This window comes from Ciconia boyciana, chromosome 2, assembly GCF_034638445.1.
Source record: "Ciconia boyciana chromosome 2, ASM3463844v1, whole genome shotgun sequence".
NCBI classification, from domain to species: Eukaryota; Metazoa; Chordata; class Aves; order Ciconiiformes; family Ciconiidae; genus Ciconia; species Ciconia boyciana.
Window position 1 is genome coordinate 45,493,338 of NC_132935.1, and position 25,807 is coordinate 45,519,144.

Below are 25,807 nucleotides of genomic sequence, written 5' to 3' on the forward strand. Positions count from 1 at the left end.
AAGGGAATTTTTAACCCTTCTATGGTACATAATTAAATCAATTTAGTGTTATGTGGTCTGATGTCCCTTTGATCATACGGATGTATTAAACTTTGGCAGTGCCTGATTCAGATCAGTCAGACTACATTTGTGAAATTTACTCTGAAATTCCTTTATCTATATTTAATCCTGATCAAACAAAAAAAGACAGGGTTAGCAAATTCATTGTCATGCCAAAAAATGAAGATTTTTTTCCACTGATGATCTGTGAATTTCCCACTCTATCTGAAGTGATAACCTGTCATAGAAGTCCTCTCCTTTTCTTTCCACATTAAAAAATCTAGTTATATTAACATAAAGGGCATATCAAATAAAAAAACAAATATCTATTTTTAAATGATAAAACAACAAAAGGAAACCCTGTAATGAGAACTTATTTTGAGTTTATTTATGAGGGCTCTAATCAGGAATTTGAGCAGATCATTAATTCTAAGCATATCAGTGGCCTTTCAAGTAATTATATTATTAATTACATTGTGTCTTGTTGAAAAGAAAGACAGATTGCTCTACAGAATAAACATGCAATTAATAAAATTTACAGCTGGCTAGAAAAACATCTGGGTTTTGTTTTTTTTATATCTACTGTGGACTTATGTAGAAAAAACCACCTTTCAAACTACTTTGCTTAAAAGTGGAAAAGATCTATGTTTTATTGTAAGTCTTTTCAGCCTCATTTAAAGATATCCCCCCCCCCCCCGATATTTTGAAGCACTAACATTTTTCATTATTATTTCAGTAGTATTTCACATAATTATAAGGTCATCCTCACTCACATTGTGCTGTTACTTTGAGGAGACATTAATTTCACATATATCGGACACCACAGAAACTTAAGGCAAGAAGTGCTGTTCCATTTTCTTTTGTCTAAGGGTTTGTAAATTACTTCTTCTCAGTAGTGTAGGATGATACTTCCATCTGTGCCCTTTGTCTGTATCTATGAATGATTTAGTATCTACTTGAAATTAAACAAAATACAAGGGAGGTCAAATTTTTAACTGTCTTAAATCTGTGCAGGTCCCTTTGCTTCAGGATGCGTTGATCTCTTTATGTTAACGACTGCCAACAATCCCCAACTTGCACCAAGCTAAATAAAGTTAGCTGTGTTTGTCTTAGTAACTTGAAGAGGAAAAAGCCCAAAAGGACAGTATCTTAACTGTGCACAGTACACAAAGCAAGTGCTAGAATTATTTTCTCCAAAATTCTCTCTATATATTTGCCCTTCCAGATAAAAAACCCCTAATCTTAGCACCACTTTCATTCTCTGTGTGTATGTGACAGGTGAGCTCCCATCTACTGTAAACAGAGTTAAGGACATTCTGTTTCAGGCAAACTAGAGGAATTTGGCAATTTATGTGAAACTATATCACATTTGTTTCAAATGCTGTCCTGAGCCCATCAATCTCTGCTATAGAAAATAGAATAGCTTCTCTCATCTCTAAGTTTGTGCAATTCCTTACACCTTGTTTGATCAATTATGTTTACTTATGTCCTGTAGATAGTGAGTTAAAAAACCAAAACAACACAGTATACCATTCAGGTGGCCATACTCCCTACCTTTTACATAGTAAACTCCTTTTTTTACAGACCAATGAAACTCAACAAATCTTGTCAGAAGATCAAGACCATTGCCTTTCTGCAGGAACAGCAAATCTATTTAAGCCCGTCATTTCTTAGATGAGAAACGTAAAGGGCATTGATGGTTTCTTTATCTCAGGAGAACAACAATCAAAGAAATGAGCTATCATCTTTCTCTTCTCTGATGATGTATGGGGAGGCCAGGAGAGAGGTGCAGTAGTAACAAGGACCGTTAGATGGGCAGGCAAAATCCCAGGGTACCTGGCCTTATTCCCAATCAGGTTAAGTTCGAGTGAAGGTGAAGGATGTACAGAACTGCAGTACTTTGGCATTTCCCATGCGTTCTTTCCACTCGCTTCATTCCCACTCAGAGGAAAGAGAATGACAGTCACACCAAACTACAGGCATGATTCAAGAACACACTTCAGTTTATGCGTAACATCGGTTTTGGAGAGCCCTACTTAGCAATGGCTCTTACTTAAGTACATTGCAAAATCAGGCCTATAGCGTGGAGGGAAAGAAATCCTTCTTGAGAGTAATTCCAACAAGACTGCACTTCTTCCATCAGGATATCAAAACAAGTTCCTAGAACTGACAGTTCAACAGCATACTTCACAGAGACTATTAAATACTCTTTATCTAAAGTGTAAGGAATAAAAATGCCATTGACAATGCATTAAATGATTCCCAAGTGAAAGAACTATCTGTTTCTTTTGAGTGATCTTCAACAAATTGCACACTTTTTTTCCCAAAGATGTCCACATGAAGAAGGGTTCTTTTTGCAAAAGTAAGAGTGGGGAAATGTTGTGAGTTTTAATTTATTAAATCAGGAATACAACGTATTTCAAACATTCAAGCTAGTCATCCTGGTTACTTTTTTTTTTCTAGAGAATTTCTGAATAATGATTCCTTCATCCTGGTTTGAACTGGGATGAATACTGGTTCACTCTGATACACTCTGGATGTCTACACCTCAATGTACCACACTACATTAGAAGGGTAACAACTAGCTTAAACTAGACGTCTAAATTCTCGATAGCTAAAATTGGGTGAATTAGTTAAGCATATGCCCAGTAAGACCGATTTAATTCCTTGTCTCCTACCAAAGAAGCTGAAGTGCTGCCCTGTCTAGCCAGAACTGCACATTTCGCATGTGTAGATGTACAAGATGATGCAGAATGCTGTGACCAGCAGTCAGATCACTTTCTTAAAATACAGTATCTTGGGGATCCCTGGGTTACTTCCTCTTGTTGTTTCATATGTTCCGGGTGGGTTTTTTTTTCTTTTCATTTTCATTACTGCAAAATGCATAAGCAATGAACAGAGACCAGACCTATCCTTTTTCAGTGACTACCACATAGTGCCGAAGCAGAAACAAGAAGCAAGACCTACTCACCTAAGCACCCAGTTTCACAGAGATGTGTAGCTACAGCAGTGACATAAACACATGAGAGAGAGAGAGTTTCACATGTTGTTATCTTTCATGTTCCTATGGGCTGACTTCAGTGTCACAGTGCTCGCTGTGGTGACTGTTTTGAATTCTAATTTTAAAGGCTAATTCTCCTGCATTAGGAATAGGCATCCTTGGGGATACTGATCTATACCACTGTCAAAGCCAAGTGAATGATTTTTTCATATTTTTGAACATCACAGTTCCTCAGAACCATGCGTTGAATGCTTGCCTCAGAGAGTTAACATAGGTTGATATAATTTTGTACAAATATATACATATTTATGTATAGATTGACTTCTAAGCAATAAGTACATTTGCAAAACATGTTGGCTTTTTCACAAATTGCCAAAAAACTAAACGTGTGTCATATAAATTATTCCTAAATCAGTTTTTATGAATTATAAAATATAAGCAGAAGTACTTACTGGTTTGAAGGTACAGTGTTACTGAGCTCAACACTCTATAATACACTGTGATAGGGCTTCTTTTAGTTAATAAAAGCAGACGGTTCTCTTCAAGTGCTTTACTTGTATAATTCTCAGTAACTGTGCATAACCTGCATCACTGGGAATATTTTACAGGACTATATATAGCATTTTTAGGAAGCAGTAAATTTTCATTTACCCTAAAATAGATTTGACAGGTGGACCTGGTGGCAATTCCTTTTAAAGCGCAAATTGCAACCAAATTCAGAAAGATTCTGTGGTAGATGCTGGCATCAGCTACTCGTGAGGACCCTGAGACACTTCTCAAGTCGAGGCATGCAACCTTATCATGCCTTGTTGGAAGACCAAGATGAGAACTCAGTATGCACTATTTATTGCCTTTAAAAGGGAACTCTCAATCCATAAGTAGAGACAGAACTTGTGAATAACAGCAAGCAGACCAATTTAGAAACTAGGGACCAAGGTAATAGCACATACTGAAAATACCACAAGCTTCACAATTTGCATACGTCCAGTGTGGTCATGGAAAATCTGACATAGTTAATCCATGTTTTGAGAAATGCACTGTAAGAAGACAATCTCATTGAACAAATACTGTATTATCATGCATAACACTGAAAACAACCAATAAGATATAAATCCTTTTCCCAATTATTATTCATAGATCACTTAGGCTGCTTTTTACATTTTATACCATTTAATAAAATTAACTTCAAAGAATACCAGAATGCAATGCAAACAAATAAACAGTGCAGACAAGCTGACAAATTAGATTTAAGACTTCTCTTGAGATCCTATTAAATTATTGTAATAAGAAATCATCAAAAAGCGAAATCCTGTCTTCACTAAAATTAATAGGATTTTTTTCCTTTGACATATCTAGGACCAAGATTCTCCACCAATACTTTTTAATGAGAAATATTTTATTTATAAGTAATCATCTAGGACTCATTTGTTCTAGTCTTTGTAACCAAATTACTGCCTATTATCTGCTGCTAGTGTTATTTTGCTATAATTACCCAAGGATGCTCTCTGCCTGCATATTTTTATTTTATAGATAGGACATAAATGCAATATATAAATGGCACATTGAAGAAAAGCTATTGACTTCAGTACCTGTAATACCTTGCTGATGTTCCCCACAGTCACACAAATGAAGAAAATTATATTGCTTCTATTCTTAGCACTAGTGCTAAATCTAGAACACATATTCTGCAAGGGACCTTAGAAAATATTTTCACATTCATATCATATGTCAGTTTGCTACTCATTCCCATCACTTCAGAATCCTGGACTAAACTACATACAATTTTGATGACATGTCATCAAACTCAATCACTTCCCATCTAGATAATGGTATCAGAAAAGTGGGAATGCATCATAATTATCTTAGGGTATGATCGGGAGAGTTGGTTAGGGGTTTTGTTTTGTTTTGGGTCAAGGAGCTTGATTTACCCTAAACAGAGACTGGACTACCAAACAAACACAGAATAAATAGGTGTGTCTGTATTTTTACTTACCATACTCTAAGGAATATGCATAGAAATATGAGTGTCTGACTAGTCCACGACTCTGTGATAGCTATATGATTTAGCAAGGATATACAGGGCTTTTTGCATTAGCACTAGGAAAGAAAAGCTGTATTTTGTCAACATGAGAGTCTCCAACCAGAACAGAATTAATTTATGGCCTGTGGCTTCAGTGATGAACTACCTTCAATTTATTATTAAACAGTCTTGCCTCTTCTATATTGGATTATGCACTGTGGACCAATTCTGTTCTTGCAAAAAGACCATTTACACTTAATGAACTTGTGAAATAGTGTTTGCACCACATACTGCAACGGCATTATTTCACCTGCCAGTGCAGATCACCAAATACAGGTTTTCTCTATACTTTCCATTGACATGAATCATACAGGTTTAATTGTGTAATAGCAAAAGAAGTTTGGCCTTCAGCAGGATGCTTGGAAAAAACCTGAAAGACTCTGTCAGTGTTTTATAATTATTAGACAGCTACATCTCAGACCACCTGTAAATGGTGGAGTAATGGTGGAGTAAATAAAGAAACCATCTTTATTAAGGAAAGGATGTCAGAGGTCACTTTTCAAATATTAGTTTCAGCAAATCCCTTTGTTGTCTTTTCCATCGCATCTTCTAAAGGCTGTAGCTGTACTTTTCTAACACTGCCTCCTTTTTTCTTGATACTCTGACTAATTAAATCATTCTTCTGATTAGCTTTTTAAGGCAATTTTTTATACTATATATTACAGAATTATGCTAAATGTCAATGGACACCCTTCAAGCTAATTGTTTGTCATCTGACTAAAGTAAGTGATACTCCTACAAGTCAAACTAAATCAAGAGCAGATGCCTTGTAGGACCTTATTTTCAAGAATAAAAGTATTTGGGTCTTTGGGCACCTGGGATACACCTTAATTTGGCTGTTTGTCTCATACCTAATTAAGAAAGATTGCATTCTTGCAAAGTGACACTTTGTCCATACTGATAGCAGCAGTAGGGAACTGAGTAGGATTAAGATCTTGTTCATGCTCAGTTCTACTGTGTTACCGATCTCTGGAGAGTGTCTTACTACAAAAGAATTATGGTCCAAGGCAATTTCCTTTGTCAGCTGCTGTGGCTTTATAACTGTAAGGGGAAAGACAGGGGAGGACACAGAGGATGAAGAACAAAAATGAGACAAAGGAAAAAAGCAAGAAAGTCAGTCCTAATAAAATAGCTGTTCTTGTCCATTACTGAAGTTACATTGAATGTTAAAAGACTACAGTTTATTTGCTTAGTACTGATGGATGACCTACCAACATTTGTTTGTTTCTAGCCACAGTACGTAAGACTGTACAAACCATGCTTGATGGCTTATATTAAAGTTATAGTAGCTATTTGTTCAGCATTTCAAGTTCTAAGCATGGAATAAATATTTGTTCACAAGAGTTACATTATTAAATCTCCACCTTGAAGTGAGCCTGGTTTCTTTCTGCCTTCTCTGTTACTGAAATTCGGATATCAAGGGGTTTTTACATGCTGTTTTATTTCAATATGCTGTATGTGTATTAGCTGCATGAAGAAACAGACCTTAAGGTATGTATCCCTAGAAAACATGGAGTTAGTTCCTAAAAAAATTAAGAGAAATTCTGTTCTGTGTTATTTAGTAGCCTTTTGGTATGAAAAACAAGTTAAAGATCTTTGCAATGCTATTTATTCTTTACAGAGTATTCTCTTTTTTGACGAAGTGCGCAAGATGTCTGTGAGAGAACAGATGACAGGTACATTGAGCTTTGTTATTATGCACCTCGTGGGCCATTTATGGAGCCTTTTGTTACTTTGTTCTAGCATCACAATATAATTCAGCAGCACTTTAATTTATTTTCAGTCCTATAAGGGATGATTTTTTTCTCTTCAGACAAATATATATTTTTGACTGCTGCTTTAATGAACAGTAAATGTGATGGAGTACAGACATAGCACTTTGCACAGGTAGGTATATTGCAATGTACACTCACACAAACACCTACATATATTATTCGTACAAGCTATGATGCAAATATGCACATTATAGAAAACAATTTTAATGAATATGTCAGTATAAACAGAAACATATATAACATACATATGCCTACGTATATACACCGTACACTTGAAGAGTAGACCATTTTTTGTTAAAGCATGTTAAAAAAAAGTTATTGAACGCCACTTCGGTAAGCAGTTTTATACATTGGATCACTTTCAGAATAGTAGTTAGATGAACTTCTGCACATGTCTTATTATGCTTTTTAATCTATCAGTCTCCACCCTTAATTCTTAAGGTGGCTATGCTGGCTGCAAAACCTTATTTATAAATGCTTATCATCATAATATCTGTGTAGGCCCATACCTAACATAAATCGTCCACAAAAGAGTTATATTTGTTCATTAAAACATTGATGTCTATATACTAGCTAATGTTAGATAAATGTAGGACCTGAACTGACATGCTGTAATTGTGCATGACTTGGGAAAAATGTTTTCCCCGGTAGACATTGATACACAATGCTTCAAAAATGACCTAGGGTAAAATTTGGTTTATAACTTCTAACACCTGCAACAGAACTTTTTGCATCTTCTTAGAATTTTCATAATTTAAAAAAATTAACATTTAACATCTAAAACATCTTAAAAGAAAAATTATGTCTGGACTAGATGCTGTATACTAAGACACCTTGTAGTGCAAGGAGTAACTAAACAGAATCTGGCAGCCGAGAAAGGAGAATATCTAAATGGTATTCAGAAAGATTAATTAAATTCGCTTTTAGTAGAATGCCAGCAAGGACGAAAGAGGGAAGTTCAGTAAGAGGATGTTATTTGACATCCTGTATTTCAAATAACGCAAATGAAATTGCATTAAAGCAAAAAAGCAATTTTTTGAAGAAGTCCCCAGTGGACGAGATGTTGTGGGGACACTCATTAATGATCAGATTTAAACTTCCATGTATACCAACACAGGAGGCAGGTGGCCTTTTCACTCCAGGTATATCACTACTGCAAATGAAGGACTACATGATAGTCAATCATAGTCAAACATTTGCCAAAGGCTGCTTGGCCTATATGTCGCAGTTATGTTTCAAACTATACATCATTAATAAGAAAAAAAAGATGACATCTTGCACTGGAGCTTTGGTTTTAGAGAGTGCTACAGAAGAACAAGAGCACAAGTATACATGTTACTAGTTTCTAATGTGAAGGGAGATAAATTCTTTTGTGTCCATAATTACCTTTGGTAGTTTACAAACTGTTTAGCTGAATTAAGAAATTATTTTCTGAATTAAGAATCTGATTTAACTAGGCAATCTTAAAAGCTGTTCATTCTCCTTTCAGGAAATCACAATGGTTTGTTATAAAGCAACATACCAAATGCTCTAAATGATAAACTACTGTTGGCTCTACAAGCTATCAGTCAGAAAATGAGTAAGAGAAAGCAGAGGATATGCAGCAGAAATGGCTATGATTTATGCCAGTGCTGTTATAATCACATCACATTACTTGTTCTGAAGAACTCAGTTTAATACTTTGTGTGCTCATATTTATCATAGGTCTGTGCAGACATAGAAACAATGTTTTTATCAAACTATGATGTGTTTGACTGGAAATACATTTAGCACAGATGACAGTTTTTAACCACTAATTTCGACGTACATAGTTAAGTATTATATAAAGATTAAATGACTGTAAACAAGGAAACAAGCCACACAGGTTTGTATGGCTTTTGTCTGGAAACCATAAGCATAATGAGAGTCATTACCCTCTATAAACTCATTCATGAGCATTGGTTGTGAGTTTGGGTTTTAGAACATTTGTGAAATTTTGACTGCAATTTTTTAGGCAAGTTGGAAAAAAAATCTATTAACTTGAAATGTAAGAGGGAAAAAACAATTTAAATATTGTTTCATTGCTTAAATAACTTGAATATTGGAATAGCTGAACAACTGTTAAAATCATGAGTTGAAGACCTTGGCTTCACTTCAGTTTATTAGTGATAATTCACTATTAAAAATAGTTCACAGTCAATTCAGTAGTGATTAAGAAAGAAAACTTAAATTACCATGAGCACAGTGTTAAGTATAAAATAGAAATTGCCTGAAGATTTACTGAAGACCCCACTGCATCAAAATATAAGATAGGACTTCTCAAGTGTTCTCAGAAACTACTACTTGAGCTTTGTGTTCTGGGAAACATGAAAATGTCATAAATAAATAATAAACAAAAATATTTAATGATATTCATTAGATCTGTCCTCCATGTACTTGTACAAGACCCCCTTTGAATTCATTAAAAGATTTTGCTTCTGCAGTGTTATTCTGGGAGAAGTGAGAGAGGGACTGAATGAATTATCTGACATTGAACTCTGAAGTCTATAGAATATGGCTTTGAACTAAGCTTTACCCAAAAAAGAGTGGATGAATTTGGTATAAGTAGTGGCAAAATAATAGAAGTGAATATGTACAAGAAAGACATGGACCTGTTAGAGCGGGTCCAGAGGAGGACCACAAAATGATCAGAGGGATGGAACACCTCTCCTGTGAAGAAAGGCTGAGAGAGTTGGGGTTTTTCAGCCTGGAGAAGAGAAGGCTCTGGGGAGACCTTATTCCAGTCTTTCAATACTTAAAGAGTGCTTATAAGAAAGATGGGGACAGACTTTTTACCAAGGCCTACAGTGACAGGACAAGCGGCAATGTTTTTAAACTAAAAGAGGGTAGGTTTAAATTGGACATAAGGAAGACATTTTTATGATGAGGGTGGTGAGACAATGGAACAGGTTGCCCCGAGAAGTTGTGGATTTCCCATCACTGGAAGTGGAAAGATAATACTTTGTACTGATTTTCAAATACTGACTGTAAAAATTCATACAATTTATAAAGAATTAGATGTAAATTTTTTTTCATGAAAAATAGGACATTTTAAATACCATTTTTGTCTTTAATATTGAGTTTGTTAATTCATGTGGCAGTTGCTAGGACTTTTGTCCAGTCTTAATGCACAAATTTATACGTAAATATTAATAAGATACAGATAATTTAATTTAAATTTTACTCATGTTTTCCTTGTCCTGCAATGTGTTTTCCATTTTTTCATTGTTTTCTCAGATCTCTCTTGGAAAAGAGATTTTGAACTCCTGCTTCATATGAACTCCTTCCTTAGGTGGAGAAACAATACTTTTAGCTTATGTGACTAAACACTTCTAGTTTATGTTCTAGTTTATCGGATTATAGCAATATTGTTGAAGAACATTACCAGCATAGACACAACCTACACCTGCCATCATCATAATGAAGATATCAGAATAAATTTTTGGCTGAGAAAATTGCAACTTTTATCTTTCCATAAAATGATGGAGAGTAGGTAATGGTTTTCCTGTTTAGGTACTCATTAAAATGTGGTTGACACACTTAGGGCAGATTTGAGACAAGTTTTCATCCCATGGCTTGTTTGATAATTTCAGCTGTAGCAGTCACTTGGCAACAGATTTTGTTGCATTATATAGTATTGTTTCTCTTCTCTTCTAATGCAATTACATTAGAGCCGTCCTTATCATCTCACACTGTCTAACACCTGATTACCTAACAAAACAATATGTCCTCTTTTTTATCCATGGTGCTATACTTTATTCTAAGATACAAAGTAATTAAGGTGCAACACTACAGGTAGGTTTCTGAGGATACTAACTGCATTCTGCTTACAACACTGAAAGTTTTAAGGTAAAACAATCTGCTTCAAAACAATATGTAGAGAAGTTAAAAATAATATATTTACCTCTTTTATATGTAAGTGTTTTCTATGTAAAATCTTTTTTGTGAATGTTATGCAGTAGTTTACTTACGCTTGTGCAATTTATTTAAGTGATGATATATCAGAAGCCTGAAAATGTTTTTTTAAGGAATCTGTTGACAACATAAATACTGTTCTATCTGATTAGAAAACTTGGAGAGTTTCTCATTTGATTTGCTTATCGACAACTTTCATTCAAGTCACAGAAATGTGTATCTGTATTTGTGTGTACAAAACCTTAACTTTGAAGGGAGCTGCACAGTCTTTGTTGGTTTTGTTAGACTTTTTTTTATTTCTAGATGATGTGCTTTTTATTTGGTAATGGAAGACTATAATGAGTTTTGGGGCACCAAAAGAATTGCATTATATGTTCCATGAAACATTTGTGAGATGAATGAAGGAGTTTCCCCAAAGACTGGTGAACAGTGATAGGAAGACCTGCAAGACAGTATGAGTAGTATATGTGACACATAGCTCTTAATGACAATTGCCAGAAGAACATTCTCCAAGAAGCTTTTGCGTATTGCTTTTAGAACTAAAATATTTATGATTCTTGTGGGTTTTATGCTTTAAAGGCTGCATTTTGGGAAGTCTGGATTTGTAAGTGAGAAAATAAAAAGGTCTTGAGGTCTTCATATTATAAGTCTGTAATGAGTTTAATAGCCTCAGTTATTGGTATCCATTTATTTTCTTGAATTTCCAATGTACAGGTTCTCCATGCCTACTGAATGAATTAGTATATGGCATATCTCTGGTATGCATGCTATCTAATAGATCAGGCATTTTTAACACAGTGCCTTTATCTTAAACTGTACTCTCTGCTTGCCTGTCTTTCTGTATCAAAGAAAAATGAAACAAACCCTGAAACCTTCAGGATTCTCCATGTACTGACTCCTGAGCTTCACCAGCATGGTCCCTCCCTCCATTCAGGAAAATAAAAAACACTTTTAAAAGAAAAATCAGCAAGTGTTAAGGCAAAATTGATTTTATCAGTATAAAATGAAAAAGAAAGTGCAAGAAATACAGAGAAAACATGGACAATGCAAGTGGAAAAGGTGGAAGGGAAACTAGGAGATAAGTGTAGCACTGAAAAATGAGAAAGAGTATTTTTTCAGGGGGAATCACTTCTGCCACAGCATGCAGCTCCTGGGTGGTGTCAGGAGCTTTGAGGACCAGAGTGAGCCCTCAAAGTGAGGGGGTTGGTGATAGGTTTGACAGATCAACAGGAGCCCCCTGCTCTTCCTTGCAGCCTGTATGTAAGTGTGGTGAACAAGTGGTACCAACTGACAGATTTCTAAGGCTGGTCTGGGTCCGATAAATGTTTGTGGTCTGCTACCCACTGCAAGGCTGGCAGGAGAGAAGGAGGAGGAGCAGCACAGTATGTCAGTTGCAGATGATGCAAAATGTATTATACTTTCTCTAGTTACAACTACAGTCTATTCACTGCAATAAAAATATCTTTCCTCCAGTTCATGAGGAATTCTACACTTGTCTGTTCTGTCCACATAATGCCTATCAAGCCCATTCCTTCCTGAAGGAAATCCCTTCACACACCTGCTACCCTTTCACACTTTGATGAAACCTCTTTCAGATTCTGCAAACGTGTGCTCTTTCATCAGTATTTAGACCCTCAAGGTCCCCAGACACTCAGCTGCAGTTAATGCTTGGCTTAAAATTTCAGAACTTTTTGGACACTGAGGCTAGATGCCACCCCAGAAGGAACAGGTTCAATCCATGGTTTCATGGCTTAACAGATGAAGGGGAGAGGAAAAAGTAAAATTGCCTCGTACTCTTACAATGCTTTATGGGCTTTCTCAAGCTTGGGAGATCTGGAAGATGGAAAATTCTTTCTTGGCTTTCTTCTGGTTGTCATCAAGTCATCAAAGCTTCCAAACTCAGTGGTCTTGCATTGTGGATCTTCTGCTACTTGGTTGTGTAGTGTGGTTTTAGTTTGAGCTGGTTCCCAATCTACCCAGTCAGGACTCTTCTGGCTTGAAACAGAAGTTAGATGCTAATTTTTTGCTGCACTTGTTTTAGTGTTGGAGTTTATAATGTATTTTTAGTACTTCTTATGTGACCTGGTAGGGAACATGGAGAAGCAGGAAGAGGAGAGAAGAGCTGAATGCAAACCTGCTGGCAATGCTAACAGTTGCCTTAGTGTTTTGGTAGTCAATTTTAATACTTGAAATATTTTTCTACTCTTTGCTATGAATGAAAAGAAAATTTAAAAACTCTATTTGTGAGGGCAAAGAAGAATCTGTTTTATAAGTAATATTGTTCACCAAGATGATGTCTCCAGAAATTTTGTACAACTGGAAAGGCACTATGACTTATTTGAGAAAGCAAGACAGTGAAGTTATATCTCTACTAGAGCTTTTTTCTACATCTGGAAATCTGCTGTACATGTTCTAAGGACATACCAAAAGGGTACCACACCCTTCAGCCATGGTAACATGTACGAAGACAGTTGTGCTTTGCTATCTGAAATTTGGTGTATGCTTGTACTGCAAATAATGGCTTTGAAAGAGTCTGAAGTCTTTTGAGAATCAGAGATGTGCAAGATCTTTGAAGGAGATGCAAAATACCTTTAGACAAAAGCATTGCTATAATATTATTGGAGGGTGGGGGGAAACCTACACATTTTTTTCTGAGCCACTGCATTTTAATTCTGTTGCACTGATTTTTTGTGTAATACCTCCTAAGTTGACAGTCATGTATTTCACTGATGAATCATACAAGACTGTTTGCTTAACAAAAATAAATATGTATACATGAGTATTTGAATTTCAAATTCACCGTAGCTTGTGCAAACAAACAGTAGAATGGAGTGGGAAGAATAAAAGGGTTCTGATTAGTGGAGTAATGTGGTGGGAAGGGTTGACTTAAGATAGAGGATATGAGCATATTCTGGAGAGAAAAGGGCATTTTCAGCAATTCTTGGTGGCAAAGCTGCAGCATCTCAAAGGAAAACAGGTACTGAAGAGAAGTGGAACTCAGAAAAAATATTTCACATTCTTCCATAACAGCAGTGTCAGGTAGTAGCAATAAAGCCTGCTTACATTTTAGTACTTGTTAGCATTTAGTGCAAATGCAAACATATGTAGGCTCTTCATGATTTTACTGAGATTTGGACTTGCATTAATATAACCTGGAAATTGATGCCATATTATTCACTTGATATAACAAACTATTTCATCAGTTGTACTGAGCTTTTTTAAGGCTGACAGGAAAAGCATGAGACATACAGACCATGGTTGATTTCTCTTTTTACAGACACCTGAACAGAAATATCTAAAACATAAACTGAGAATTGCTGTAATAACACACACTCCCACCCATGAAACAGGGGAAGAGAAAGGCAGGTTCTTTTCAAAGGTCACAGATCAGCTTGAAACCAAGAAGATTATTTCCTCTCAAAACCAAGGATGCACCAGTGAAAGAAACATCAAACTGAATCAGTCTGGGCTTTCATGTGAAATTAAAGAATGAAGACTTGATGCTTGTTTCAGATTGATATTGGTATTGACTTTTCAATAACAAGCACATAACAGAATACAACTTCTCATATCATTTAGAAATCACCCCTGAGTTTAAACTAAAGCATGAGAGATTTGACAAGAGATGATCTGTTGCGATAACAAAAAGAAGTACATTTTAAGGTTGTACTACTTATCCCAAAATATAAGAAATAATGAGGAATAATAATAATATGATGGAAACAAATCTAAGAACTTTACCTTTGTGGCAGCATCAAAACAGACAAAGCCCATGCTAAAGTCGATGGTAAGTCCCATAAGATGACTCTCCAAAACACAGGCATATGTCTTGCACTGTAAAAGAAAAATCAGAGAACGTAGTTACCACAGAACACATTTCTTCAAACTCTTTCTAGGACCAGTATTTCTGTGTCTTTATTCTAATGCTTATATATCTCAAAATTATTATCAGAAATAAGTAATTTGTGTGTAAATAGGTCAATTTATTGCTAGTGTTATTTCAAATCAAAGGATTTATATCAGTGATGAAGTTTTCTAAGTATTATAAAAAGAGGCTTTGCTTCCATTAGGGAAAAAATAAATCAGAATCAGAACTGGCTCAGTGGTTTACCAGTGACAACCGCTAAAACAGAAGTTTCATTATTTTCGAACTTTCTTATTTGTTTTAGTACCTGGTAGCTTCCTCTAACAATAATATATGCCTTTTAGCTTTTAAAGAAAAAATAAATGCATTTGTAAAATATCTCTTTGGTATGCTGTTTATTGTGTTTTCCTAAGTCTCAGTGAAAAAGGTAGCATTTCATACCATGTAGCGATTGACATAATCATATGAAATACCTTTTTTGCTTCAGATAGTGGACCAATATATCTCAAAGTTTTCTATGAGAGACCTTGAAATCCTGAAAGACTTTCTCATTCTATTATTTTTAAATTTATGCATCTATTTATTTCCATAACATCACACTTCAATACATGCTGTGAGACATCTATTAGTGTCATTTTCAAGATGAAAACTATTGCTGTGCCTGAAGGCTGACTTCAGGTACAAAATTACAAACTTGTATTTTTCATCACAAAATATGTTAAAAAATTAAAACATTTCCAAATCTGATGCAAGTTCTTTAAAGAAACCATTCTTATTTTATAGAAATTCTACCCTCCAGATTAAATTAAATATAGTTATATTCTTTGAATGTTGCTGTAGCCACTAAATATATGAAATGAGAACAAAGACTTCCATGATCTATAATCTGTCAAAGGACCAAAATAGAAATTGTAAACATGGGGTCAATGCAAGTTACTAAATTATCAGTGTTACAAAAGTATGCATTATTATTTTTGGCATTTTGATTATCAAAGATAAATCACATGCCTTTAGTTATATATTCTTTGGGTGGGCTCTTCGGATTCTAAATGGTCTTCCCCAGAACACAAGAAGCTGAAAGGCTCATTAACAGCTTCTAAGAGTTGAAATAGACATTGTAATGAAGGAAAATGGAAAAGTTCATAGCTATTTAGATTCTTTGTTTATTTTAAATTTGACTTTCTTACACTTCAATATAGATTTATTTTCTGGAACTGAAATATTTGAGTGAATTGCTTGCATTGATCAAATCAGGTCTCAACTACATACAAACAGTAGTTGGTTAATATTTTTGCACACACCTTGGAGCTCTAGAATCCAGGTTTCAAACAGAGTGACATCCATCACTGAAGCTGAAGGACACTCTCTGTTAGTTATTGGTGGGGCACAAGTGCAGCGTTTAAGCCAGTCTATAGACAAAGCATGGCCATCTATAACTCGGAAGTAAAAACAGTCCATGACACGTGCCTTACAAGATGATTTTGCATTATTGCTGAGTGACAGTAAATCATATGTTACTGTGTGATCTACCAAAGGTGTTCAAAAGCTATAACTGTCCATCAGTAAATGAAAGGTTTCCTACTGCTGCTGTTGAGGTGGAAAGCAGCGACTGGTCTATTCTTGTAGCTTCCTACACTGAAAGAACTTTATGTACCTCACTACATGTATAAAATCTGAATTCATACAGTATAGAGGTGCACTTGGTCATTAGAACTATTAATGCATAAACCTCCAAATTTTTTAATTACTAAATCAATGATTCAGCTCTGTGGTGTTGCAGTCATATGGTATTTGTGTCTATATTAGCAAATAAACCTGGCTTTTTTTTGGAGTAGCTATACCATAAAACTGCTATGAATATGTAAAATTTGATCGTAAATCAGTGTTGTTAGAAAAGGAGAGGACATTGCCTTTGGCAACATCTCATTAGTAGAAGAAAAGAGTGTAAAGTAATATATTTCATAGTGACTTACTACTTAACCAATTCACATATGCAAAAATGTTCAGGTTTTGCATGCAAAGCAAAATATGTACAGTTTTGTAGAATTATCTTTCTAACTTCCTGCAAGATGCAAACTACATTTTTATTTGTGGACCTCCAAGATATCTAGAACAGACATACAGCCTTTACTGAGAATTAAAATTTGTCAAGGAAACAGTATATCAGATTTAAAATATGTATTGCCGTCTAACTCATCTGACCTTCCACCTCAAGACCAGAGGTCAACCTACAATGCGCATTGCAGCACCACGCTGAGCTGGCACAGCTACCTCTGCATAAGCACAGCACTGTGCCTGGGCTAATTAGCCTCACTGAGAAGTTAAGATTTATGAGAAACGGGACATATCAGTCTTGGTTCAATGCTGCACTGAAAAAGCAACGTACTTCCCAGACTGAAGGTTCTTTCTACAAAAGGCAGTGCACAGTTTGTGGAGAAATATCATCTAGTTCAGCTCAATGTGGTTATTGGTAAGAAGAAACTGCATTTTAAGGTGCAGACCACCAGTAGCAGCTGATTCTTTACTTATTCTTTACTTATATGTAAGACCAGTCTATGCTCTCAGACCATGTATTCTGTGATGTTCAAAACAATTCAGAGAAACAAAAATGTGAGAATAACAAAAGGATCTCTGGACAGCAAGATTTTAGTTTCTTTGGGAAAGACTGTCCCTTGCTTTAGGCATACGTTGTATGCACTTGCATGTGAGTCTGGCCACAGGTCAAAGTAGGAATGTGAACTTTCAGACACTCGTTAAATCTGTTAAGATTTTTCTCATCTTTATTTTCTTTAATTTGCCTTTTAGTTCAGACATTAGGAGAAAATAAAAATGCAGAAATTCTTCCTAGGAGAAGGAATTAAAATTTCTTACACATTTAACAAACACTTTAAATCATTAAAAGTGACTATTAATAATATATACTGTGGATGTTTGGCTTTGGTTGCTGATTTCTCACACAGAGCTCATGAAAACCTTATCAGAACTGAAGCATTCCCCTCCCAAAAGAAGCAGAAGATATTTCAGCACTCATCTTGTTCTCTCACAGAATACAGAATCTTAAATTGGGTTTATGAATAATTCAGCAGGTCAGGCAGGGGCTGAAGGAGACAACCCAAAGTTGTTCCTTAGATTCTACTCCCTCAATACACACAGTTTAAATTATGGAAAGAATGATATGTTGTAAACCTAGTGTGAGCTATCTCTGAAGCTAAGGGAAACCATACTATAAGTCCAAGATTTAATTCAGACTTTCAAACTCAGATTCAACTTCAATGGAGACAAACGTTAAAGTACTGTAACACAAAGAAGCTTACACAATAATCCTTATATTGGGGAACAAACAACTACAATACAAGCAAGAAGGAGAACTAGAAAAAAAATAATGATGAAAGTGGTGAAAATTTTAGCATAAAGTAGCAGGAACACAAAGGGAACCTGACAATCATATATAATTGCACATCATTATGCAACCTATAGTAGTCTCAGATGCTTCATGTAACAATGCTAATAGTAAGGAAAAAGGATCTCCATTTCAACTTTTTTTTTTTTCTTTAATAGGTAATTATGAAAATGGATTAGCATCTCTTACTACTTTAAAGGAAACTAACTAAAGAGTGACTGTAACGCACCACAATGGCACCACTACAATATTGTACCACATATTATTGCTAAACTATTATCATCTTGACTATCTCTCCTCTAATACATTTCTTTCCTAAAAAAACCTGCCTAATTTTTGTTTTAGATATACCTCTGGCAGAAGCTATGAATTAGGCTTAAACATAATTTATTACATATTTATAGTGAGGCAGTTTTAAAATATTTTAATTTGTGATGTATTCTTTAGAATTACATCAGAATAGGGCATGATTAACCTCTTGTGAAAGTTAATGCTATTTTATACTTGTTGAGTAACTCTGTTATTATTTGTATGATTATGGAATAGCACACAACATATTTGAATAATTTTAAATGGCAGTTTTAAACTGCAGTTATATTTTCAAAATTATATGATTTCATAGTAAGACAAACCTGCACACAGCTGGATTATTGTTCACAAGAAATACGAATATTCATATGAATATGATTGCATAAAACACAATTTTAGTAAAAATGTACAGTTCATACCTCGATTTTGAACCTGTCACCTTTTTTTCTCACAGAGCAATGAAAGAACTTGTCAGAGAAAAATTATACCACTACTTAGTCAAACCAGATTTTATCTGAATCTGCAAATTGGTGGATGAAAGCAGTAACGGATTGCTGAAAGAAAAATGGCCAAGACCAGTTATATTAAAAATTAACACTCTATTTTTTTTCCAAACTGAGATATGGAAAGAGAGGCAAGAAGTTAAAGAAAAAAAGTTGAAATCATAAGTGTGAATTCGACAATAATAATCTACCATGAGAAGCCTGTTTGTCCACCTTCACAAATTTGCTATAATCACTTAATCTCAGGAAATCATTACTTTGAGTTCATAATTGCTACTGTGAACATCAGTAGAGTGAAAAGAAAAGTGGAAAGGATAAGATTAATCTGAGGTTAAGATTATTAGGGAAATTATTTTTGGGAAACACTGGAGCAATTTTGAATAAATGTAATTCTAAAACCCAAGAGAAAAATCTAAACTAGGAATGCTATAGTATGAATCAATATTAGAGAAGAACAAATATGAAGTGGCTTCTGTGCTAAAAGTTATTCAAGAAAATTGCCATATATTATTTTACTGAGGGCACAATAGTGCTTCTACAAACAATGTTGCAATCAGTTATATGAGAAAGACAAACCATCTCAAATATTCAGCAGCAGAGGATATATATTGTTGCAATTTTTATACAGAAAAACTACGCTTACATTTTTCAGCATGACAATCAGAGTTCATAAGGTAAGAATTGCTCCTCTAAAAGGTAGCAGAGTGCATGACCTTAAAGATAAAAGTTGAACCTTCTTTGACTCCTCCTCCAGCAACGGTAGTACGCATTAAAATTGACAGCAGTGTAGTGCTTGCAAAATGGATCATCATTAGTGTATACTAATTCAGTCCATCTGCACGTGTCGGTTTATAGGTCAGAAGAGGGCTAATATATAACTAACTAACAATTTGTCTAAATAAAAAACTGTCAGTGCTTGCATTCCCAGGAGGATGCAGAAAATGAGTGCAGGGAAGTGAGCATTAGCCAACACTTGCACAGGCAAATATGCTAATATGACTTTTGTAGGTGTGTATACAGAATAACTCATGGCAACATCAACTAAAGCTGTTCCAACCACATGTATTTTTTTATGATTAGAATATCAATATTACAATTAGGATTAGGTGAATTATAATTGTGGTGGGTATTTTTTTTTTCCTATTTTAAATAAAAAAATATGACTTTTTGGTCGTGTGAGAAAAACAGTTATCTTTAAACATTCTGATATGTAATTTTGCTATAAAAATTCGCTAGTAAGCTGTACCTGAATGTCATCCATATCTGCCCTGTCATCTGACAATTGAGTAAATACACAAGAAACAAGAAATGTGTGAAAAAAGAATAATGTACCTGAGGTACAATTTTGTTCTTGCTTGCATCCAGTAAGTACCTTCATTCAGGGTACTCTCATTCCTGATTATTACAAGGACATTTTAATTCCTGCAAGGTTCTCTTATCCAATAACAAATAAAGTAGCATGTAAGACAGTATGTAAGAATATCTAAACAGCTGGTTTTGTCCCTGATGTATAGTTTGTTTTTCCTGTTCTGTCCATGAACTTTAGTTAACAAATATGTATCACCTAGTCATAATAACTCAAAGATTGTATTTGAGGTGATCTCTTCTGAAAGTTAGATTGCAAGCTGTTTGGGAACACCAAAAGGGTTTTTATGCAATTACATACATAAAACAATAATAATTTGAGAGCTGCAGGAAGTCAGAGAATTTCTTAAATTGCATCATTATTTCATATAGACCTAATTTGTTAATGTACCAAAAGGTAATCATCAAGGCATGTTCTCACCTGTATCCGTTCAACTTCTAAAAAAGTTGCTGTTTGGAAGGCTTTTTCCCATAGTGTTAGGTCAGACTCTAGTTCCACAGAAAAGTAAAGATCTTCTCCAGATTCAGACTGGATGCTGAAGGAATGTTTCCGCCGGTCCAGTAGATCACTGTCCTGATGAAAACCTGAAGTTATATAATCTGGCATACATCAATTAATAGTTTTAATTGCAAACATCTATGCCTCAAACCTAGCATTTTTAAATGGCATTTTTAATGATATAACACTGTAATAACTACTGAGAGCTGACGAACTGAAAATTAGGGGCTTGGTCTAAACATTGACGTTTCAATGAATTTTAAACAGGACACCTATATTCAGAATGCTACAGAACAACATAGCATATCTGGCATAACTTCCAATATTTTAACAAATCACTTGTCAAAAATGTTATCAGCTATAAACTTTTAAATTAGATAAATTCTGTAAAAGGTGTCCACTTTCTATTCACATGAGCGGAACACAAATATCACCTTCTCAGACCTATCTGAGTCACCCACCCTACTCTGGAAGGCTGGCCAAAAGAAGCAAGAGATTTTTTTAAGCAGCATGAAAAATCTATCTGTCCTATTTTCCCTATAGAGGCTAGACAAAACAAGTTCATATTTCTGGTGGCTTACAAAATCCAACACAAAATTTGTCTATAACTGCATACTGCCAGTAGAGTCTATAGTGGCTGCCAGTGGTTAGGTTGCTGGCTTTGGACCTGGAGGAGGAAGTTACTTTTGGCTTTACTTTCAACACACTACCACACAATGGATATCAGGTTATAAATATATAATATTTAATGATTGCTAGCATTTGTAATTGGCACTAAATCAAAGAATAACCAAATTAATTAGGAAATCCATCACTAAAATGTTTTCCAATGATTTTTTTTTTTAATACAGGATGCTTTATGCTAAAATTCTGGCATGTAATTTGTCCTTGTGAAAAATACACTTGCAGAAACAGTTTTAATTAATTTTGTACCCACTATGGCAAAGCAGCTGTCACAAGCCACAAGCTCACCGGCTATCCTTGCAAATACATCTGGAAATTTGGGTATATGTAGCTTGTGTGCAATTTCTACAATGCTACCCCATAGCAGAGGGCACAGTTGAGATCGGTAAAGGAGACTCACAGGACAGTATTGCCTTCTGGTTATATACAACTTGAATAGACCAAGGGGACCATAACCAGGTGATACAAGCTGGAAGAGCACCTTACATTGTTCAAGCCAGGTCTCTCTGAGGCAGAGAACCAGGAACCTAAAGCTGACCAAGAATGGAAACATATAAAACAGGAATCTGTATGAAACTATTGCTCTCAGGCAGATAAGTAGGCAATGGTAAAGTAAGCACTATTTTCTTCTTTCTTTTCATTCAGTAAACATGTGACAGACCTGCTCAAGAAATCCAGTACAGCATGTATTCATGAATGCTCCTGGTTCAAAACTGCTTTATAGTTTCTAGAAGAATCAGCTACAGAGGCAACATACCCTCTCTTTGCAATCACCATAACAAAACTGAGTCGCTCAGATTTTAAAATGACCAGTCACTGTGGAACAATACCTTCTTCCTTAATTCCATCAAGTCCTAAGCTTAGTAGCTCAATAGCATTAAGTCATGGATGGAAACATCAGAATGGACATAGGCTGTTAGATCTTAAAAAGAGCATTTCCAAAAAAATTAATATTCCCCCAGATTTTTTTTTCAAAATGTTCAGAGGGCTGTGTAGTTGAACTAGTTAGATGTAGCTAAATAACAGCCTATGTCCTATGACAAATACTTCTGTCTCTTTTTTTTTTTTTTTTTTTTAATTTCCAATCAGGCCCTTCTGCTAAAACTAAAATGTCAATTCTGCTCACAGTATGTTTTGACCAGCATGCAAAAAAGAGGTCATAATAGCCATGTATGCCATAATAGCCATAATAGCCATAATAGCCATAAAAGCCAATAGACACAGTATGTTTTGACCAGCATGCATAAAAGAGGTCAAAAAAGAGGTCTAGGTTGTTGCTAATGACACCTATGCTCTACTGCATGTTCAGCCTCAAAGCGCACAGAGCAGCAGCACTGTGACAAATGTTTAGTCTTGTGGATAGGCGTAGCAACATAAAACTTATCATCTAGCACCTGACTATACAAACCCCATCAATAGGAACTGGAAGAGTAAAAGCACTGGCCGAACCTCACTCCTCCAGGGAAGAAAAGCTACTTTGTATAGTATAACAGCACTTCTTGTCTAACAGGTCTTAAGCGGGGTCTTAAACTCATTACACTCCCAGAGCTACACCTGATTGAATGGGCCTGTTGGTCCATAACCAAATGGACCTATTCAGCATGGAGTCTGACAAAACTCCTGTGTAAGGTACATATCTTTCCCAGGGAAGGTTTTAGTTCTTCATAGCTACAACCTCAGAAGAAACGAAAATATTTTGAACGCACCTTCACCTGTTCTTGACAAGAGTCAGTAGAGAACAATTAATTATTACTAATAAATACTGTTATTACTAACAGACTGATCTCTGTTAAAATGTGTTTGAAAAATACAGGACTCTCAGAAAGTCTTTGAAGTGATTAAATAAAAGCTTGTGTATTTTATTATCAACATTGCTAGCAATAATTGTACTAGATTTTACTAAGAATTACATCAAACCTAGAGGATGAAAAGAGAAAGAAGAGCTAAATGGGATCTACAATATTAATCCATGTTTTTGCTATTTATATATGAAAATGAGAACATTATTTGATTTAGAAAAGATCTAATCAATACTAGGTAGCATTTCCACTCAGTGGTTTACATATAAAAATTTTAGAATACTTCAACTCCTACATCATGTTGTGACAAGCAACACACAATCATTTATTACTGGAATTTACATTTTGTGAAGTTCTTATTTGGAATGAAAACAAAATTCAACATTTCCACAGAAATAATAATTTTCCACAGAAAAATAATTTCATTTTTTGACTAGTTCTAATGTATGTACTTGTGATTTTGATATCCATGTCTATGGTTAAGTCCATGGTAATAAAAGTTCAAGTCACATATATTTAAATGTTGTACTTTAGTTTTAAAAAAATTGCTGACATACATATGAGTTATTCCTTTCATTCCTAGTGGTATTTCATTGTACTTGTAAAAATAATTTGGTGCAAGGCTCCCTTCAGTACTGCTTCTGCTCCTTTTTGCTGCAGATCTTTCTTTAATTTTTCATTTGTTCTCAGGATTTAAAAAGTGAAATTTGTATTTCAAATTTATAGATCTAACCATGTTTCCATTTGTACAATGGATAACTGCAGGAAACAATATGTACGAAAAGCTAAAAGATAGCTATCCAAATGTCCTTGTAAAGGTAGGAATTTAAAGCAAAATTTTTTCTTAGGGATTCAACTGAGAAGTGTCCAAAATTCTCTGCAAATTTAAGATAAACTTGTCAGGAGTCTCAAAACCAGGTCTGGATTAAGCAGGAATCTTCATTAATTAACTTTTACCAAGCAGTTATTTCAGATAAAATATAAAATATCATTTTACCTATTTAAGAATCTGCTATGACCCTCTATTTTTATAATCACTTACCAGTCAATGATGGACATGAGCCAATTTCATGTTGATTTTTTATGAACTCTTTCATACTGTTAATGATTAGCTGTACCATTTGCCCCTGATGTTCTCAATGTGAATTAATACAGATCCTCTGAAGAGGAACAGTCACAAAACTTGTAGCAGTATGCTAATTCCCTACTGGAAGGAAAGTAGTCCTGCTGAAGGATGGGCTGTGAGGAAAGTCCTTGGCTTACACCCAGCTTCAGGGTAATCCAGCATCTCTGCTGACAGGATGGTATGACTCCTGCTTGCCTAATTAATAATGATGTCCATGTTAAGTGAGAGTAATAAATTTGTCTGAGGGAACCAAGCATGGCTCGTTAGGCAGGTCCTTTAAAATTAAGGCAGAATGCTTCTTTATCACTAAGCAGTGACAACGCCTTCTCTTCTGCAGAGGTAATCTTTTCTCTTTTGAAAGACTGCCCTCTCCAGAAGCAGCACTGCTCCTTTTCGATTACTTGTGTCTTTTCATTTTATGTATGATGAATGCATTAAATACTCCTATTTTGGCTGTTGTTTACATCCACTAAGATGCAAGAGACCCTCAACTTTTACTACAGTCAGTGAGAATTGAGTTGTTCTATTCTACAAAGGTCTGTGCAACAGAAAACAAAGCTAGGTCTACTGGTTTCATGCTCATGGCATGATTTTTACCCAGGAGGTGCTCAAGAACTGTCTGGAAGTCTGGTTTACCTATAAAGTCATATGTAATATACAGAGTAATTTGGCGATGGAACTGAAATATTAGTGACACTGGCGAGCAGTTTTTGACATGAACAATTCATGTAAGACGTTCAAAACGATCCTAATCAGAATTGTATACCTAAACAGATAAAATTGACCTTGACTTTTGAGATAATTTTATTTCAGCTGTTAAAATGAGGTAAATATTCATGTCTGTGATATTAATTATAATAATTCTTAATAATACACAGATGAGAAAACAAACAAAACCTATGTTCTTTGTTGACTAGTTTAGACAGCCCTGCAAAAAGAAATCTGTCCTATCATAACCAAGATTCAAACCTAGCACCTAAATTCTCTGAAGATAAAAAGCATTATCCCATCAATTCAAGAGTGCAATAACTCCAAGGCAACTGTAAAAACTAATCACATCATGCCTTTACACTTGCTGGCATCAGTGCCCTGATTATTTACTGTTTGTGTCTCCTTTCACTTATCAGCTCCATCTACATAAACATACATCCTTCTTTCTAAGGGATTCTAATGATCTACTTCTTTATATGAGACTTTGGGAACACTTTTCTTGAGCATCACCATTAGTTGCTATGGAGATGGTTCTAATAGCATTTACAGGCAGCAGGGAACAGATTCACTCCAGAGTGAAAAAAATATACTGCTTCTCCAACATACCCTCATTAATCAAGTAATAAAGAAAAAATGATGCACACAGGCATGCACATGTTTATACATATCTCATCTTATTTGGACCCTTCTGAATTTTAATATTAAAAAAGTTAGAAAA

The 25,807-nt window shown here is 35.0% G+C and overlaps 1 protein-coding gene across 5 annotated transcripts in view; it reads right to left on the bottom strand.

Annotated features, from left to right (window-relative positions):
• The window catches only part of SNTG1 (syntrophin gamma 1), a 347,398-nt gene that overhangs the window by 14,585 nt on the left and 307,006 nt on the right, over positions 1–25,807 (bottom strand). For all 5 annotated transcript variants that reach the window (XM_072852507.1, XM_072852506.1, XM_072852508.1 and 2 more), the window contains 2 exons: positions 20,692–20,844; positions 14,570–14,662 (listed from right to left, as the gene is read on the bottom strand). In XM_072852507.1, coding sequence (XP_072708608.1) covers positions 14,570–14,662; positions 20,692–20,844 — 246 coding nt within the window. The remainder of the gene's footprint in view (positions 1–14,569; positions 14,663–20,691; positions 20,845–25,807) is intronic.